Source organism: Paracoccidioides lutzii (genome assembly GCF_000150705.2).
Source record: "Paracoccidioides lutzii Pb01 unplaced genomic scaffold supercont2.3, whole genome shotgun sequence".
Taxonomy (NCBI): Eukaryota; Fungi; Ascomycota; class Eurotiomycetes; order Onygenales; family Ajellomycetaceae; genus Paracoccidioides; species Paracoccidioides lutzii.
In genome coordinates, this window is record NW_015440949.1 from 1,417,449 (window position 1) to 1,434,031 (window position 16,583).

Consider the following 16,583-nt stretch of genomic DNA (forward strand, 5'->3'; position numbering starts at 1 on the left):
ATGGAGCTACCAAGAGGAAACGAGTATCCAAAGCCTGCGATCGATGTCGTAGCAAGAAATGTCGTTGCAATGGAGTCCGTCCGGCGTGCCTGGCATGTCAAGGATCAAACCACACCTGCTCATACGACCCCATCGCAAAGAAAAGAGGGCTTCCGGAAGGTTATTATGTTCGCGGATTGGAAAAGCTTTGGGCTTTCGTCCATATCCAATATTGAAGGACCAGAGGGCCGCAGTAATTGAGTTATTAGCGTCCAGAGAAATTGATTCCACGAGGAGGAAAAAGCTTTTATCCCTGTGGTGCAATGAGGGGGGCATCAGAAAGACTACACGAAACCTGGAAGTCAAGCGAGCTCTATGCGGACGTTGAAGAATTGTTATCCAACCCTGGATCAACTACTATGGGGCCATTGTGTATCGGACACGATGGGGAGTACATCGAGGCTGACGAGGTGCCATCCGATACCACTTCCAATTTTCATCCTGTCGATTTTCCAGATTATAGAATTGACCAATTTCCACCCAGTTCAGAAACTCGAAGTCCAAACGCTTCGTCACATTACCTGGAATCGATAGAAAAAGGATCAAGCTCCATGATGTTGGCCAGGCTACAGAAGGAGAACTCCGGATGAAACTTCCATTTCAAACGCCACATCTGCTCGGCATGTATTTTGCGTACACACACCAACTGGTTTCCGATTGTGGCTAAACATAATATACTCAGAACAAACTACCAATATTCAGCCCCATCTTTCCAAATAGAAAGAAGCACCATTGGATTGGGGGAATCATGCTGCGTTATGGGCTATCCTAAGTTATACAACTTCTCGGATTTCACCGAGTACAGAAGTAAACTCAACTGTGCTGGCTAGTTTCAAGGACGCCCTACAAGAAGCCAAAGAGTTCTGCTCAATAGCTAGGAGTTTGATACCAGACGAAAGAGGGAGTTTTGAAATTGAACACGTCCGGGCTTTGTCGCTTCTGGCTCTAGTCAACATTGGATTCGGAGAGTGGACAGTCGCATGGTTTCTTTGAGGACAGGCTACGAGTGTGGCTATAGACTGGATAGACGTATTCCTGATTCGTAAACTCCATGAAGGTGGAAACACTTCCCTTCGAGGGCCTCTACGTTCTTGCAGCATCTTTAACCGGCTGATCGAACTTGCGAAAATCTCGAACAGGCTTTGTGATTATCCACCTACCCCAGAAGCCGCAGTTACGACACACGAATCCTTGCTGAGGAATCTTAAGGAGTGGTAATCGAAGCTTTCCCCGCGGTGCTGGTTGTCCGATATTAGCAAGGAAATATCTACAGGCGAAAGCCTTCACCACCACCCCCATCAGACGTTTCTGCTTTTAACCCATATGGCCACTTTGATTTTTCTTTCTTCCCGTTTCTTACACCTTGCTCAAAACTTGTCTTATTCATATTGTCAGGTGAAGGATAGGACTCTTGTCTCATCAGGTTTACCTTGCAGAAAATTTTACGCAAACATGTGCGCATCCAATTTTCGAATTTCCCCTATAAACAATTATTGACACTGTGCGCTTGGATACCGTGTCCCTAAACGGTGATAAGACCTTGTTATCCCCATGGCTAGAGTCAGTCACCTGCCAAATATCCCAAACGTGTGGAAATTGGCCAGCTTTTACCTCCTTAATTGAGAACGTAAGGCAGGCCAAAGTCCCTGAACACTTTATTCTAGAGTCCTGGATTCGGATGCCTCGAGTAGAAATACAGTTTCACAGATCATACAACCGTCTCCTCCTATTGGAAACATGAATGATATTATCGACTCCCTGCGATCATGGTTGCGAGAAGACATCGACACCCAACAACCAGCAAGTGAGGAATATCTTTCTTTCTTTTCATACCTTTCGAAAACACCTATGGACCAGATTGATGACTCTAATTTTTGAAAATGGGAGTGACGCCTTCACTATTCCATCTCCACAAGGATTTGACGACTATCGGGTTGTTTGGAAATTTTTCCAACAATGGCTCCCAGTCTCTCGAGAGCAAAACCAAGCGGTCCACTATTACCAAATCTACATATAGCATCCATAATGGACTGGGTAGAGATTTATGATCATTCTCATACCAAGGACAGAGGATCTGCGCACGAAATATCATTCCCCAATCGCAAGGCATCCACTCCTGGGTCTACTCTCGCACCAGCTCCCAACGACGTAGACTCCATATTCCATGACATTCCCAGCGAAACTTCCACCTCCACGGTCTCTACCTCCTCAAGCTCAAGCCCATCCTCCGCCACTACAACCCGCAACCACAATCTCAGCCACGACAACACGAATGCCAGCGCCCTTCCAAAACATATCATCGACCTCTGCGACGACAAATCCTTCTATGAGGCACTTTTCAACTGCCGCGATGATGGTAGCAATGAAGATTGCAGAGGAATTGATCAGCCTAAGAATAGCGAAGAGAAGGGGAAACAAAATAAAAAAGGATCACATCCCTATTCTGCGACCGCCATCAATTGCGAATATTTGGCTGCTGAGAATACGTTTGGAGGAGAGATGAGGGAATGGATCACGCATGTGGGCGGAGGGCGGTATTTGGAACCGGTCTGTTTTTAATTGTGTGAGGGAGCTTGATCAAACTGGTTATTGGTGTGATGAAAACATGTTGATTGAAATGTCCAACATTAGTTGTATCGAGACCTCATAAATATAGTATTTGGAGGGTTTTATTTTTATTTTGTTTTTTTTATTTTGATAGTGGTGTGAGATTTTTATTTTTGTCCCAACGTTTTGAGATAACTTATACTTGCTTTGCCTGTTAGTATTTTTATTTCTTTGGGGGGGGGGGGGGGAAGGTGGTTATTTGCTTGTTTTCTTAGGAGTCTAGAATGTTAAACTTTCGCTCCACTGCCATTTTCAAAGACACGATAAATCTATGTAGAAAATATGGCAAGCTGACCAAAGATAACTAACGGGAAGTACAATATATTATAAGTGGCGAACATAGATTCGCTACGGCAGGTTAAACTATGTGAGATTAATAGAATCCTCCCCCTTCCCGGACGCAAGGTTAAAGTAAAATCAATATCCCGAGTCTTCACATAGGAAGAATAAAGGAATTGGCGGGAAGCCTCTAGAAGCCGAAGAAGCCGATGAAGACAACTAATAAGAGAAGGAATTTAGGAAGCAACTCATTGGAAAACTGAAAGACGAAAAAACGCCAAAGAGATGCCAAACCTCCATTTTGACCTTGTTAGAAATGTGATAGAAAAAGAACAATGGCAATCCTTTAATATAATCACAAGAAGATAGAAAATGGAAAAGTAAGACATGCATGAAATGTCTAACTAACCGGCACACGCGGGAATTTTAAAAGATAGAAAAAAAAAAGTAGAGATCAAGAGAAAGAAAGGAATGTTGACAGAAGGTAAAATAAATACAAGAAGTAAAAGTAAAAGTAAAAGCAAGGAGGGTAGACAAGACCCGCAAGGACCGGAAAAGACATCTCAAGGAGCGAAATGGTTTAGGTGGAAAGATCCTATTGCCGCCAGGACTTCCCACACACCACACAGGTGCAAAACAATGTCATTGGTTCATCCGCACTCCTCGTCTGCGCTTCCGTGTACGTAACTTTCTTCTGCCCACACTTGCCACACTGCAAGCTGGTGCTGATGCTTCGTTCTGCCTTAGCAACCATAGCCTTGTCCATATTCTCTTTTTGAATCCTGCGCTCCTCTTCACGCTGTGCGTCGGACTTAAGTTCGTCGTGCGTCATTCGCACGAAACGCTCTGCTGTGACTTCATTGGAGAGCACGCGAATGCGAAGGCCTGGATTGGATTTATTTTTCAAGTTCTGGAAGAGACTGCGCATCTTGGTGCGGTATTGTTCCTTCGTTTCTGGGCCAAAAGCGCGGTAGGCGGCGGCTTCAACTTCAGTGGCTTTTTGGAGGACAACACGCGGTGGTTCAGTTGAGTTCAAACAAAGACCATCGTATATCAATCCGGTGCAACTATCACGGGATTTATTTTGGGTGTGTGTGATGATAACTTGGTCAGTCTTCCAGCTCCGCTTGTCGGGAGGGACGTTGGATTTTGCCATCTTATCTGAAGCTGCAGCGCTTGTGGAGGCAGGTGACGAGGTGCCATTAGTTGTCTGTCTGGGCGAATTGCTGGATCTCTGGCTTGCAGACGGTGAACCACTAGCAGCCGCCTTTTGTTTGTTGACTTCACTTCGCCATTTCGAGACAATCTCACTCGACAGACGAGCAACGTCGGGTGACTTATGTTGTTTAAGCTTGTTGACAATTATACCGATTTTTGTAGATCGCAAGAGGTCCTCTGTCGGTTGCACACCTTTTTGTAGCTCTTTGAGCAGTGATATCAACGTTGCTGGTGTCTCGCCAGAGGTCGCAGCTTTTGTCAACGCCTTAGACTTAAATTCTATTTCCCTAGTATCCATGCTGCTCTAAGCTGGGGAAATGAACGTGTGGATGAAAGCAATGCGCTATTATCGATGATAGGAGTAAAAAAGGGGCTGGTTTGAAATTTAAGTGCCAAAGAAAAGCTGATGCCCTGTTATATAAAAGAAAGTCAGAATCATTCTATTATATCATGTAAGATCCATGACAATGTCAAATATTCCACGTCCAAGCTGGAGAGAAACAGGCACACATCTTAAAGGGGGGTAGGGAATGAAGAGTTCATTGGCAACAACAGCTTGAACACTTTCAGGATGAAGCTATTTCACTCCACGACCTGCGTAGCGTGGCGTCTGATGGAAGTGTATGTTCAAAAGCGCATATATATCCCCCACAACAGCCCACCGTTTCTTCCCGTGCTTTCGCTAGCCGGTTGATTGAGAGCAAATCCACCTTTTTCACAACCAAGGTTTTGACACTTATCTTTACCCACAACGGCAGCAGTTAAAACGAAGATATACCCGAGTCCACTTGGGTAAGGTCGCGGTGCAGCAGAGGAGGAACGGGCGGGGAAATTTGCGACCTACCGAGCCAACAATATCACACAAGAAATAGCGCAGAGGCGGCCTCGAACAGTGGCAGAGCAACAAAGAGAGCGTGGAGAAGCTGGAGAGATAGTTTAGTGGCGAGTTGATAGAGGTTGCGATGATGATGAGCATCGTTTGCTTCGGATGTTGCTCGAGCGATTAAGATGGTGCAAAGCTTGGCAATCACTGGATTGGCTGACATAAGAACTACGGGACGCGAAAGGGCGTCGTCGCATGCCGATTTGGGAAAGATTGGGTTGTTTTATGTAAGCAAAGAAAAGGAATAACTAAACTAACTTAATCCACCACTCAACCGTCCCTCATCCCGAATTTAACAAATTTTCAAATTAAGCAATAACCAAATTATATACAGTAATTAAATGGAATAGGCTCTTAGGCTTGTGAGCACGCTCTAATATTATGTCCTGGGGTATTACATTTGCTGCAGGTTGGGGGATCTTCACTTTGCTGGTCCCTGGATTTGAATCCTCAACCCCTTCCTCAGTGGGCTGATTAGGCTCCTGAGCCTGAGCAATCCTAGCCTGTTCTTCTTGAGCTGTTAGAATCGCTTCCTCAGCTATATACGTACATGGGGCTTCTCTCTCTTTTGCTTCTGCCTGGCATTGGCAGCTCTTAGCTCCATGACCTCGTTTGCTAGCATAGTGACATTGTGCATGACCAGCTGATATCTGTTAATCGATCAGGAGCCTGATTCATGAGACTTAAGGAAACATCTGTGTGGCTTTTAATCTTGCAGCTTTGCTATTTCCAATTGAGTCACATTGCAGAGAGTTTTAGAGGTCTAGAAGAATTGAGATCCATGAGATCCATGAGCTGATTCTGAGGGGAAAGGAGTATAAAAAGTAGTAGATAGTTTTCCAGTCGTTTCAGATATCTATAATACCTAAGTTCTTTTTTTAACAAAAAGAAAGCCCTGGGTTCCCAAAGAAGCAACTTCCATCTCGGCGATGAAGTTCTCCTCCTGCTAACGGGTGTCGTAGCCGCCCTTGCAGCCACCGCAATTACCAGTCCAACAAGCTATAGGACGAAGAGGGATGCCGCCCAAGTCGTGGAAACCATAAATTCCATGGGCCCCCAAGTCACTGAACTTGAAACCGTCGTCAAGGACTTCACGGGCCATATCTTTACAGCGTTGAAATTCAAACGGGAACCAGCAAAATTACCAAGAGCCTTAAAACCGCTATCGAGCAGACGTAGGGATCTCCAAACTTTTCAACGAGTCACTCCAAGTGGCCCTGGCCTTTCTGGAGTGACAGCCCAAAATCACCAATGTCCTCAATGCTTTCGTTAGCAGAAAGGACGTTTTCCAGAAAAGATTGTTTGGATTTCTCCCTGTGACATGGCTTGTCAAGCATGACCTGCACACGCAGCAGAAGCTTTCAGTGCAGCTGGGCGGGAGGTTGTGAAGAAGTTGACGCTCGAATTTGCGAAACTGGCACCAATTATCAATGATAAAATTGCCGCCGGTTTCGACTATTTTTATTAGAAGAAGCAAGATGGGAATTTTGTTGCGGTTACTGAACTTGAAATACCGCACTGGAGATTATTGGGCTTAAAAGCTTTACCAGGGGGGGACAAGTAACTAGCTGTTTGGTTTCCCCTGCTCGGCGAGATATGTATACTTCCCAACCCTGGATGTCACGAGAGTCACGCCGATATGCGTGCTACATGTTGTCAAGGGTCATCACTGATTCGGCTTGATCTTCCTAATTGTGAATCGAAAGTAAATGTTATTGAGGGATTGCGTGCCTGGCATTGGAAATACAAGAATGTAATTAATTACGTTACTCCTGTTCAAGACAAGGTTTCCTGCCAGTCAAACTTCCCCAAATTCGCCTCCAATCGTTCGAGCGTCCATATTTCCACACCTTTCCCGCATCATACACGATATTGCTTTCTTTTTAACTTTCCGTCATACTTGCTCCCTGAATTCTACTTTTCTTCCAATTTCTCAAGACTGATATATCGCTCGAACATGGAATTTCCGAGTATAGGAAGTCGTCAGATCATGCAGTTTACTCATCAACAGTTTCTTCCGAAATGAGCCCCACCTCTTAACTGAAATCCGTTCTCTGTTTCATGAGTTTCTATCTTTTTGCGCCGATATCAGCATTGGCAGTTATATCAAGATTCCTTCCCGTCAATTTAAAATTTGCGATGGTAAGAATATTTTGGGGGTCGCTATCCTCTCACTTGTCCTTGTCCCTTTTGTTTGTTGAAATGGTCACTGGCTAATTAATTCATGCCACGACCATTTTAACGACTTTGGTATTTCAAAATGTCCGTTCAAGTCCATTTGCCGAGTTCGATGATACTCTCGTTTAATCCGGCCTACCCACTTCGGAGAAAACATAATAAGAGTAAATCAGTTTTGTGACTATTCGTTTTCACGAATTAAGGGAGAGATGGCATATAAACCGACTCGTTTCCAGATCTGCTTTTCTCATTAACACGGTCGAGCCGTATGATATCAAATTACTCCTTGAAAATGACAACTTTTCTTGGCCTCAGTTTTCTGATCTTTGATTTACGATTTATTATCGACAATATGATGGCGACAGCAGAAAATTTTAACGTGCTTGAACGTACTAAGAGTGCGATTACTTACGCTCAACTCACACGGCCATGCTTTTAAGGAAGCAAGGGGTCACTAATGAGACGGTTAAATTAAAACTTCATGAAAAATCCACCAAATCTCTGAGCCATTGTCTCTCAGTCTTCGACCCAGATCCCAGCATGAATGGCATATTTTTCATGATAGTGGCATATTGCAAGAAGTCTTTAAGGCCACTTTGTCCATTCTTGATCTGTTTCCTGTGGCCGTATTTGTGCATATGGGCCCGTGGGATGTCTCGAAGAGCACCTCTGACTTTCTGAAACAGTTTCGATGCTAAATAATAAGATAGTTTAATTCTCTAAATGTTGACCTATCTAGCTGCTACACGGTACGCTGTACGATGATATGCGTTGTTGTAGGGGTTAACCCTAACAAACTGCCCGATGTTTTCAGACCGGTAGTTGTGCTTCACCGATTCTCAACCTACAGCCCTCTATACTCGGGAAAGGTAGTTACCTTTCATCTTTTAGTTTCTTTCTTCGGAATCCTCTCGTTCTCTTTTTAAGTGGGCAACTTAAATATTTGTTATTTCAACTTTATTTCTTTCATGATCATGATCGTAAGATATTCCCCTGATAACAAATCTTCTCGAACACTTATATGTTTACTATCTGAATCTTTCATGTACTGTGTAGATTCTGATTTTTATGCTTAACAGGAAATATACATGATATCAAGATAGATTTACCCTTTGTATCGGGCAGAGCAGCTTCTCGAGGTACGAAATGATCAGACAGCAAAAGATTTGTCAATTCAGTGAAACATCTGATAAATTTGTTTATACACTGTTGGCTTACAGAAGTGACAACAGGAGTGACAAGATACCTTTCATTTATCTTTGGCAAAAAGAATTCTTGTTTTGCTTTTGATTGTGCGCAGTCAAATAATCTAGGCAAAATCACTTGTCATGAAGAAATGAGGAAATGAATAGATTCAGCAGTAGTTATGGTTCCATCTACACTTTCTCATTTCATTCATTTCACTTCTCACAACAATCTCAGCTCAGAATCTGAAATAATTACTCTGACAACACTCTGCTTCTTTTCTTTCTTTCTACAACCCATATCTTCAACACATAACTCCAAATACAAACCAAAAGGCTTTTGAGTATTAGTATTTACCAACCAACCCCAAACATGCCAGAACCATCAGAGAATCCCCTTGGCTATCGGGTGGAAATTGCGAAACATCCGATCCCTCCAAACAAACTAATTTGGCTCGACACCCAGTCTATAACGCTTGAATATGTTATCGGAGTCGAATGTCTCAATAGCATCGCAGGTGTCGACCCTTTTACAGACATGGTGGTAGTAGTGACGACAGAGACCTCACTGGAGGAATTCGATGAACTGGCGCCACCAACTACTCATGAAACATCATTTCCCGTGTCAGGTGAAGAGGCGATGGAAGACGGACTTAGGAGAATCTCACTGTTGGCTCCGATTAAATATACAACACCGGGGATAGTCGAAACTTCGGTTGCCCTTTTTCGAAAAGTTATAGATGAATCGGGTCGTTTGAGGTTGGAACGAGTAAGCAATGTCGTATCTGGGCCAACAGTGAGAGCAATTAAGAATTGAGTCGCGAGATCGGACTACTATGTCCTGATGAAAGCCAAGGACCGTTCAGTTCAAGTGGTACACCCCACCCCTTTTGCCCCTTCCTTCATATGACGATGCTTTAGTAACTTCAGTCACCAGTCCTCGTTTCTTCCGCCGAATTGTCTTCTTTCCGAAACTCCACTCAATTCGGGATTTATCCGACTCCAACTTCTTCATACTTTATCACCAACCCTGTGTGTCAACTAACGCAGGCGTGCAGGTACGCGAGCAGCGGGATGCGTCAGTTGACATTCGTCCATTTATAGATTTTGTTCCATCGCTTATATCTAGTTTCTATTCTTCGTTCTTCTCATTCAAACGAACGAAGACATCTAAATAAAACCAGTTCGTGCATGCTTTATGCGAGAACTGATGGAAAGTTGCTTGATCTAAACCCTGAACCCAGCTCTTCTATCAAATTAAATACGGAGGGCAAACTATATGAAAATTCCTCGAAAGGAAATAAGAAGCAATAGTTTCTCCCTAAGAAGACGCATAGTTACTTGTTCTTTTGCCAGCTTTGAAGCGGTCAAAGCAATAGTATTCTATTTGACAATTTCAAGCGTCAAGTTTCTCGGTTATCTCGTTCTGCTGTTGCACAGCATGGATAGATCCTACTTCTCAGGTAAAGAATGCCCTTCTTTTTGAGCAGCAGGGAGTTGCAACCCGTTGGTACTAGAATAGCGAAAATATCTTACTCCTTTCGCATCGTTTTCCAACTCTCCTCCACCCAGTGGATTAAACATGTATTTCAAAATGCACGGAGTATATTTGCCCAGCCATTGATGGTCAAGCATCTGATTGGCCCGCGTCAAAATTTGTGCTTCAGAGTTTACTAGTGTCTTGGCACCAGGGCTGAGATTCCTTCCGGGGTCGATTGTTGACATCTTTACTCTCAACTTGTTATTGACGACCCCTTTTTTTTTTTTTTTTCTTTTTTTTTTCAAATAATGAGAATGGATACACCAATGCTGATTTATAACTGCAAAGACAACCTCCTGCTCCCTCCGCTTACCCCAAAAGATTATTAACGATTGAGTGGTAGCCTCCGGGAACTTTGCAGAGGGATGGTGCTGCGGCCCGGGAGCTTAGTTGGTGCGGTTTCCAGGGTTCCAGGGTTAGCTGCAAAACACTGTTTCAACCTCACTGTTCGGCTGTTGCACTGCTCGCAACGGTTGCTACCAAAGAGACGAGGCAGCGACCGCCTGCCCTATCTTGTTGAAATCTGCACGTATACTTCAGGGTTTTGAAGAGCTCTGCTTGCGCTCCCATGGAGAAAATTGCTTTGGTTTTATCTATATTTCTTGCATTGGTGTGGCTGGGCTCGTAACCCAACCCAGGACAACCTGAGTCCCCCTTGGACTCTCTCCTCTATCTTGCGCTGACAGATTTATTATGCGGAACCTTTTTCTACTCGTTCTTCTCATCCGATAGGACCTGGGATCGTAGAAGTCAATATACGGCTAACCCCCTTCCCTGACCAAGAGTGTCTAGGGTGCGGATTTCACAACGCAATCCCACTCTTTTGTTTAATTTCTCTTCCATAATCAATTTCGACCTCTCCGTTTGGCTCACCTTCCTCCTTTGTAGGGTTGTCGCGGATTTGAATCTGACACTCCCAGGCCTCTGCTCTTGATATTATGTCTATTTTTTGCACATGCTCCTAAGGTACGTACTGTGAGTTTGGGATCATTTGTAATCTATCTTGGAAGCGGGAAGCGGTCAGTGTTTGAATCCGAATACACCTCTTCCTCAATTTATTTTGTGCTTCTATGTTCACCACTCCCATTCCATCTGGTGCCACCCCGTGTCTTCCTTGTTGCTTATATCCATCTGGACATTTTTGGCGCCATCTGCACAGAACTTCATTCTGACAAGATTTCCCCTTCTTGCCTTTTGACATCAGTGGATATCATCTTGTGTCTCAATCTCTGTCATTTCTCTTCTGCTTCATGATAACTGTTGCAGTCATGCCAGGGGATATGCGTGGCCCTTTTTGATGAGAATATCTCAATTTCATATCCATTATAGAAGACCATCAGCGATCTACATAGTTAACTGGACTTCATTCTTCTTCTTCTTCTTCTTCTCCAAAAAAAGAAAAAAGAAATGAGAAATTTCTTTTTGTGAAGTTATGCACAACATTCCTGGTAGTTGTTTTTCATTTTCCTTCTCCTATAACACAGGCCTCCTCAAAACAGGCTGTTCAGTGTTCTCGGCATCACTCAACTCTATCCTTTCTAGGAAATAGGAATGATGAGCCACATTTCCACACATTTGCCTCTTCCTTATTACTCTCTTGTTCTCCTTCACAACATATGCCTCTCCTTCCTTAACTTCTTGCAACCCATCCCCGTATCTGCGAAGGCAGAAATTGCTCCCTCTGAGTCCTCAACTCTGCGTCTGCCAACGCGTGTATCACGATTAATCGCAAGATAGCATACTCCAATCAAGTAAAACGCGGTGCAGCTAATAGCATCGCTACCCACATCGAAAACGGGCCTGAGGTCAACAACGCGTTGCTCGTTGCAAGCGCTAGCGTGTCAAGCGTCAAGGTATAACTAGTCTCTAGGCTAGACACCCAAGCTATACATAATTAATCTCAAATAGGTACAAGCCTTGATGGCCATCAAGAGTTCCACCGCCAATGGCTCCAGTATCATCTCCAGCCCCAAAACCAAAAACGTCAGAGAGAAAAACACGTCCATCGTGAAACCCCGCAACACCGTTGTTGACAATCACAATGATCAGAATGACAGTGACAACGAAGATGAAGATGACACTGCTTCCATCGTCTCCACCAATTCCGACAACAGCATCATTTCAAATGCATCCTCCAACCCGGGCCTCGTCACTCAGCTCAAAATGGGACTGCTAGCTGAGCAAGTTCGTCGCACCCTGAACGAAGTCGTAGCTGCAGAGAAGAGCGTCGCAGCCATCGCTGAATACGACTTTTTCAATATCGCTGGGGATCTTGAGAAAACCACCACGCAGATCCTGGCGTCATACATGACCATGTGTAAGTTGTATGAGCAACAGCAGGATGACAGCGATACAGATGATGACAGTGGACCTGAAATGAGTGCGACTATTCGCTCCGTTATTGCGCAGTACCCGACTCTGAGAGGACGCTGTGGGATTTAAGGGGTTGGGACAAGGGAAAGATGGTATCGACGTCGGAGAATTCTTTTTGAGAACACTTTTGTGGGATTGCAGTTTGTCTTCACAACAAGAGGATGGATTTTCAAACATGTTGGCGCCCCTATTTCTTCTATTCTATTCTGAGCGGTTGTCATGTTCACGTAACTCGTTTGCAATTTGTCGATTTCTTTCCTTTATTTTCCAACATGTATAAAATATCTCTCAGTGGTAAATGAGCAGTCAAGGAATGAGGAAGCGTACTAGTCCAGGTCTAGCGTACTAGCCAAGGTCTTTCACCTTTGTTGGCGCTGCCTGGAACTTGGATGAAGTCAGAAGGGCCAAATAGCGCAACCACACGATTGTTTGTTTTTTCGTACTTTGCTTAATGTACTACGAAATTTCGCTTCCAGCATTTCTTTTGCTGCCTAGCTATTGTTTTGTCAGTAACAATATTTCTCCCAGAATTCCATTGTCTGGCAAAATGTTCAAGAGAAGGACAATGAGAGAATTTTGGAAGAAAATTTTGAAAACATTATTCCCTGGTTAGTTACTAATAACAAAGACTCCATCACACGATTTTGAAAGCCAGATATCTCACAATATATCCACGCGCAACAAGTTAGCATGACAGGGAAAACACCCTTATACCCATATCTCCTCTGCAAGTGTTGATTGGACTTGAAAATGGTCGGAGAACAAAGGAATAGCAAAAGCAATGAATTGTCCGTTTGTCCGTTTCTCCTTGAACATAGCCCCTAAAACCCTCTCTATGTGTATGGGCTTGCAAATGCCGCATATCTCTTACTATTGTCCGCAACGAACTTATGGAACTTCATCCTCTCGATTTTAAGCATTTTTAGTTCTCTATTAAAGTTCTACCCCCGAGTTCCCGGTCTGAGAGAAAATATTTACAAGTAAGCAGTCTTCTTGCTTAAAAGAGACATGTCCTTCGGAAAGACTTAAGCCGATGACTGATACGGCATAAGCTTCTGTCCCCATAAATGTGGTTGCGGCAATTCCAGAAGCATCCGTAGCCATGTGTCATGTGTCAATCACCAAGGGGTCTTTGGTGAACTTAATCATGACAAATATTGTTGACAAATAGAATTGTCATATTCAGAACTTCAATCTGGGTGCAGACTCTCAGAAATTCTTGGTTTGGGGGGCGGGGGGCTGGAGGCGGGGTTGATCTTTACGTCTGCCAGGGACTCCAGGAAATTTACAGTGGTTACGGATGATAGGGTGACGACGAGAGCAATTGACATAATAGGCATCTTTTTAAGATCTTTCATGTATTGAAGAGATGATCCCTTTACTCTCTGGGATGGTTGAATGTAAAATCCATGGACACCATATTTCAGATGGCAATATAAATATATGTACCGGTACATACTCCGACGGTAGAAGCCCGCATTTGTCTTCATTTGCTCAGGTGTATTCTCCGCCACCTAATAATTTCAGCCACGTCCGACTCTGCTTTCGTGGCGGTAGAGGTTCTGGTTCCTTAGCACGACTTTGTACTCCTCATCAGAACTCGTCATGGCCAATTTGACCATCCAATGTAGGGACAGAAAGGGGTAAACGATGCATTTATGGAAGCGGCAGTTAATGAAGTAGACGTGGCAGGCTAACCCATACATATTAGCAAAAGAAAGTAGAAACCTAAGCCAACCAATTGCTCAGGAATGGGTAACATTACAAAGCTGTTGACTCTGCATATGACTCTCCCGGAGATATGGATGTTTTCTGTTCCTGCGTTCTCGGGATTAAACATCGAAAGAGTCTAGCCAATGGGGAATGGGTTATCCAGAATCCTTGCATCCATAGAAGCCTTCATATAGAGCGGAGTCCGCAGGTGCATGCTCACATAGACATGTCTAGAGGCATGACAATGGATGCGAGAATTTCAGGTCGCCATCCACGAAATTCAGATCCTGCTATGCAAATAGAAGATTCACAGCCACGCGGAGCCCACCCCAACATGTATTATCAAGAATATAATATATGTGTGTGGAGATGCCAATGCATCATAGCATGAAACGTGGGACAAACAGATATATCGTTCTTTTGTGATACCGGTTAGGGAAACCGCCTGGAAGAGTCTGGAATTGAATAACGGCGAAAAAAAAGAAAGAAAGAAAGAAAGAAAAAACAACTGTTTCACATCGCGATAAGATATGAAACTCGACTGCGAACAAGGGACCGGAATACATGCTGCGTGGCGAAACTCGCTCCCAAAATGGATCCGGTATATCTTCGTGATATTGCTGTACTGGATGAAGGTCCAGAGTCAGATGGCAGTAGGCATGCATCCGCTTCAGTTCCAAAATCCAAATCAAACAGGTTCAGGGGTTGCGGTAAGTGGCTTGTTGCACGCCCGTGGTTCTGTATCTTATTGCATCCATGAATTTCAAGGATATAGTCTGTTCTACCCAAAGAAACTACCTGCGTCAGCGACTTAAGTTGTCTTTAAAAAAAGAGCAGGAAACTACATCCTCCTCAAATGAAGGAACACCTGCGTAAACGCTGCCAGATAACAAAACTCCATGATATGAAAATAATGCCACATCTTCAGCATCCTTTACAGATTATCCATGAGGACAGCAGATCAAAATATAGGGGTGATGTTCCTTTAAGCAAGCAAAAATCCTCTATGTCTTTCTAGAAAAAGAAGCTCATTCCAAAGGCCACATCACATGCCAAGTATTCTACGCTCTCATAAGTCTATAAGGAGAATAATGTGGAATTATTGTTTAGTTGCTACAACTTTGGGACCGCCCCTGATCTCGCTGATCGTCTGCAACTAGGAGATGGGTTAGACCTGCAGGGCGCTTGGGAGAAGAATCGCAAACTATCGATGTGTGAAATTTCGTAAAGGCATGGAAGAACAATCCTCATCATCGAGTGACGAAAAGAAGATATTGGTACTGGGAGTGCTATTTTCAAATTGGTTGGTTTTAACTAATTGTTAGTTAAATAGCTAGTTAGTCATGAGAACCTGGATGTGATCATAAAGTTCTCGTCTGGCCGACAACCAGGCATCAACGAACTGTCATCCAAAATGTTGTTTAACAATGTCCCCGGGGTTTCAATAATAACTACCACTTGGAACAACAAACGAGATTTTCCTCTCCCAGGCAATTGGAATTTGAGTGGAAATTCCTCGCCCAAATTTCTTTGGGTGGGCTCCTAGCTTTGGGCTCGGGGGGGGGGGGGGGGGGGGGGTGACTAGTTCACAAGGCGTTGTCCGAAGGATAGGGGGAATGGCAAGATGCACGTATTGTAGGCGAGAAGCACCCCCGGAAGGCATGCAATGCGACTTCGACGCAGAAGGGTAAGGAGATTTTGGGTTTAGCAGATATCAAGCTTTGAGTAAAACGGAACAGTTTCGATTGCTCCTGGACTTAATACGATGAATTACATCTATCAAATAGATCCGTTGATAGGGACAGGCGATGTTCACGTCAAATATATAGTTTTCGGGCCAGGTTTCTTTCATAACACCACATGTTATTTGAGCCCGGTTTTATATATATAAACCAGTTCATTACTGTTGGGACAATAATGAGATCCGCTCCTGGGATGACTTTGAATCATTTTACGCCGTATAATCTTGAAGATCCTGTTGTCGTATTATAGTTAGACAAGAACTTCAAGCTCCGGATCCGCTCTCGTTTTTTCAAACAAAGCGCCTCCATGCCACAGGGAAATGACTACATTTCTGAGGGACCTGTGATGAATTAAAGGTTGAATTTCGGAGAATTGAAGCACTTTTATGATCCATGATCCATGATCCATGTTTGTTATCTCTTGTTAACTGCTGGTTCGTAGTTGGATGGGCCCAGGATGGAGCCGGAAACTTGGGAATTCCACGTCCCGTAGTTACATAGCACAACTGGCTGGCTTGTTTGAGGTCTCAGCTTTTACCATATGTAGTTATTTACGGTGAAGCGGGGGTTGGGTTTCCAACAAAGTTATGTTTGAGATAGCTATTAATAATAATTCACCCAGGTCTGTTCTGAGACCCTTCTCATGACGTTTTTGCGGGGCCGCACCAGGACAGTTTGGCAGATGGGTGTTTCGAGAGGTGCATGGGTGTAGCATGGGTTTAAGCAGGGGTATGCTGTCACAGAGAAAAAGATCTCCGAACTAACCCGATCTCTCATGTTTTTTTTTATAGAAGCAGTCTGCAAGCATTGTTTTCTGTTTCAACATG

The 16,583-nt window shown here is 43.9% G+C and overlaps 8 protein-coding genes across 8 annotated transcripts; 6 read left to right on the forward strand and 2 right to left on the reverse strand.

The window, feature by feature from the left end:
- PAAG_11357 (hypothetical protein) lies at nucleotides 1–629 on the forward strand (the record flags this gene model as incomplete). Its single annotated transcript, XM_015847019.1, has 2 exons — nucleotides 1–232; nucleotides 256–629. The coding sequence occupies 2 exons, from the start codon at nucleotides 1–3 to the stop codon at nucleotides 627–629; spliced, it is 606 nt and encodes a 201-aa protein (XP_015703441.1).
- Nucleotides 630–1,995: 1,366 nt separating this feature from the next.
- Nucleotides 1,996–2,598, forward strand: PAAG_11358 (hypothetical protein; the record flags this gene model as incomplete). Its single annotated transcript, XM_015847020.1, has 1 exon — nucleotides 1,996–2,598. The coding sequence occupies one exon, from the start codon at nucleotides 1,996–1,998 to the stop codon at nucleotides 2,596–2,598; it is 603 nt and encodes a 200-aa protein (XP_015703442.1).
- Nucleotides 2,599–3,520: 922 nt separating this feature from the next.
- On the reverse strand, nucleotides 3,521–4,441 carry PAAG_01743 (transcription elongation factor S-II; the record flags this gene model as incomplete). The annotated part of the gene is made up of 1 exon (XM_002796689.2): nucleotides 3,521–4,441. One exon carries the CDS (start codon nucleotides 4,439–4,441, stop codon nucleotides 3,521–3,523), a length of 921 nt encoding a protein of 306 aa, XP_002796735.1.
- Nucleotides 4,442–5,407: 966 nt separating this feature from the next.
- Nucleotides 5,408–6,494, forward strand: PAAG_11359 (hypothetical protein; the record flags this gene model as incomplete). Its single annotated transcript, XM_015847021.1, has 3 exons — nucleotides 5,408–5,435; nucleotides 5,989–6,294; nucleotides 6,379–6,494. The coding sequence occupies 3 exons, from the start codon at nucleotides 5,408–5,410 to the stop codon at nucleotides 6,492–6,494; spliced, it is 450 nt and encodes a 149-aa protein (XP_015703443.1).
- A 1,189-nt stretch (nucleotides 6,495–7,683) lies between these two features.
- PAAG_01745 (hypothetical protein) lies at nucleotides 7,684–8,088 on the reverse strand (the record flags this gene model as incomplete). The annotated part of the gene is made up of 2 exons (XM_015844430.1): nucleotides 7,684–7,898; nucleotides 8,082–8,088. 2 exons carry the CDS (start codon nucleotides 8,086–8,088, stop codon nucleotides 7,684–7,686), a joined length of 222 nt encoding a protein of 73 aa, XP_015701338.1.
- Nucleotides 8,089–8,761: 673 nt separating this feature from the next.
- On the forward strand, nucleotides 8,762–9,566 carry PAAG_01746 (hypothetical protein; the record flags this gene model as incomplete). The annotated part of the gene is made up of 2 exons (XM_015844431.1): nucleotides 8,762–9,157; nucleotides 9,240–9,566. The coding sequence occupies 2 exons, from the start codon at nucleotides 8,762–8,764 to the stop codon at nucleotides 9,564–9,566; spliced, it is 723 nt and encodes a 240-aa protein (XP_015701339.1).
- A 2,282-nt stretch (nucleotides 9,567–11,848) lies between these two features.
- On the forward strand, nucleotides 11,849–12,370 carry PAAG_01747 (hypothetical protein; the record flags this gene model as incomplete). The annotated part of the gene is made up of 1 exon (XM_002796693.2): nucleotides 11,849–12,370. One exon carries the CDS (start codon nucleotides 11,849–11,851, stop codon nucleotides 12,368–12,370), a length of 522 nt encoding a protein of 173 aa, XP_002796739.2.
- Nucleotides 12,371–14,606: 2,236 nt separating this feature from the next.
- Nucleotides 14,607–14,890, forward strand: PAAG_01748 (hypothetical protein; the record flags this gene model as incomplete). The annotated part of the gene is made up of 2 exons (XM_015844432.1): nucleotides 14,607–14,724; nucleotides 14,847–14,890. The coding sequence occupies 2 exons, from the start codon at nucleotides 14,607–14,609 to the stop codon at nucleotides 14,888–14,890; spliced, it is 162 nt and encodes a 53-aa protein (XP_015701340.1).
- Nucleotides 14,891–16,583: the final 1,693 nt, after the last annotated feature.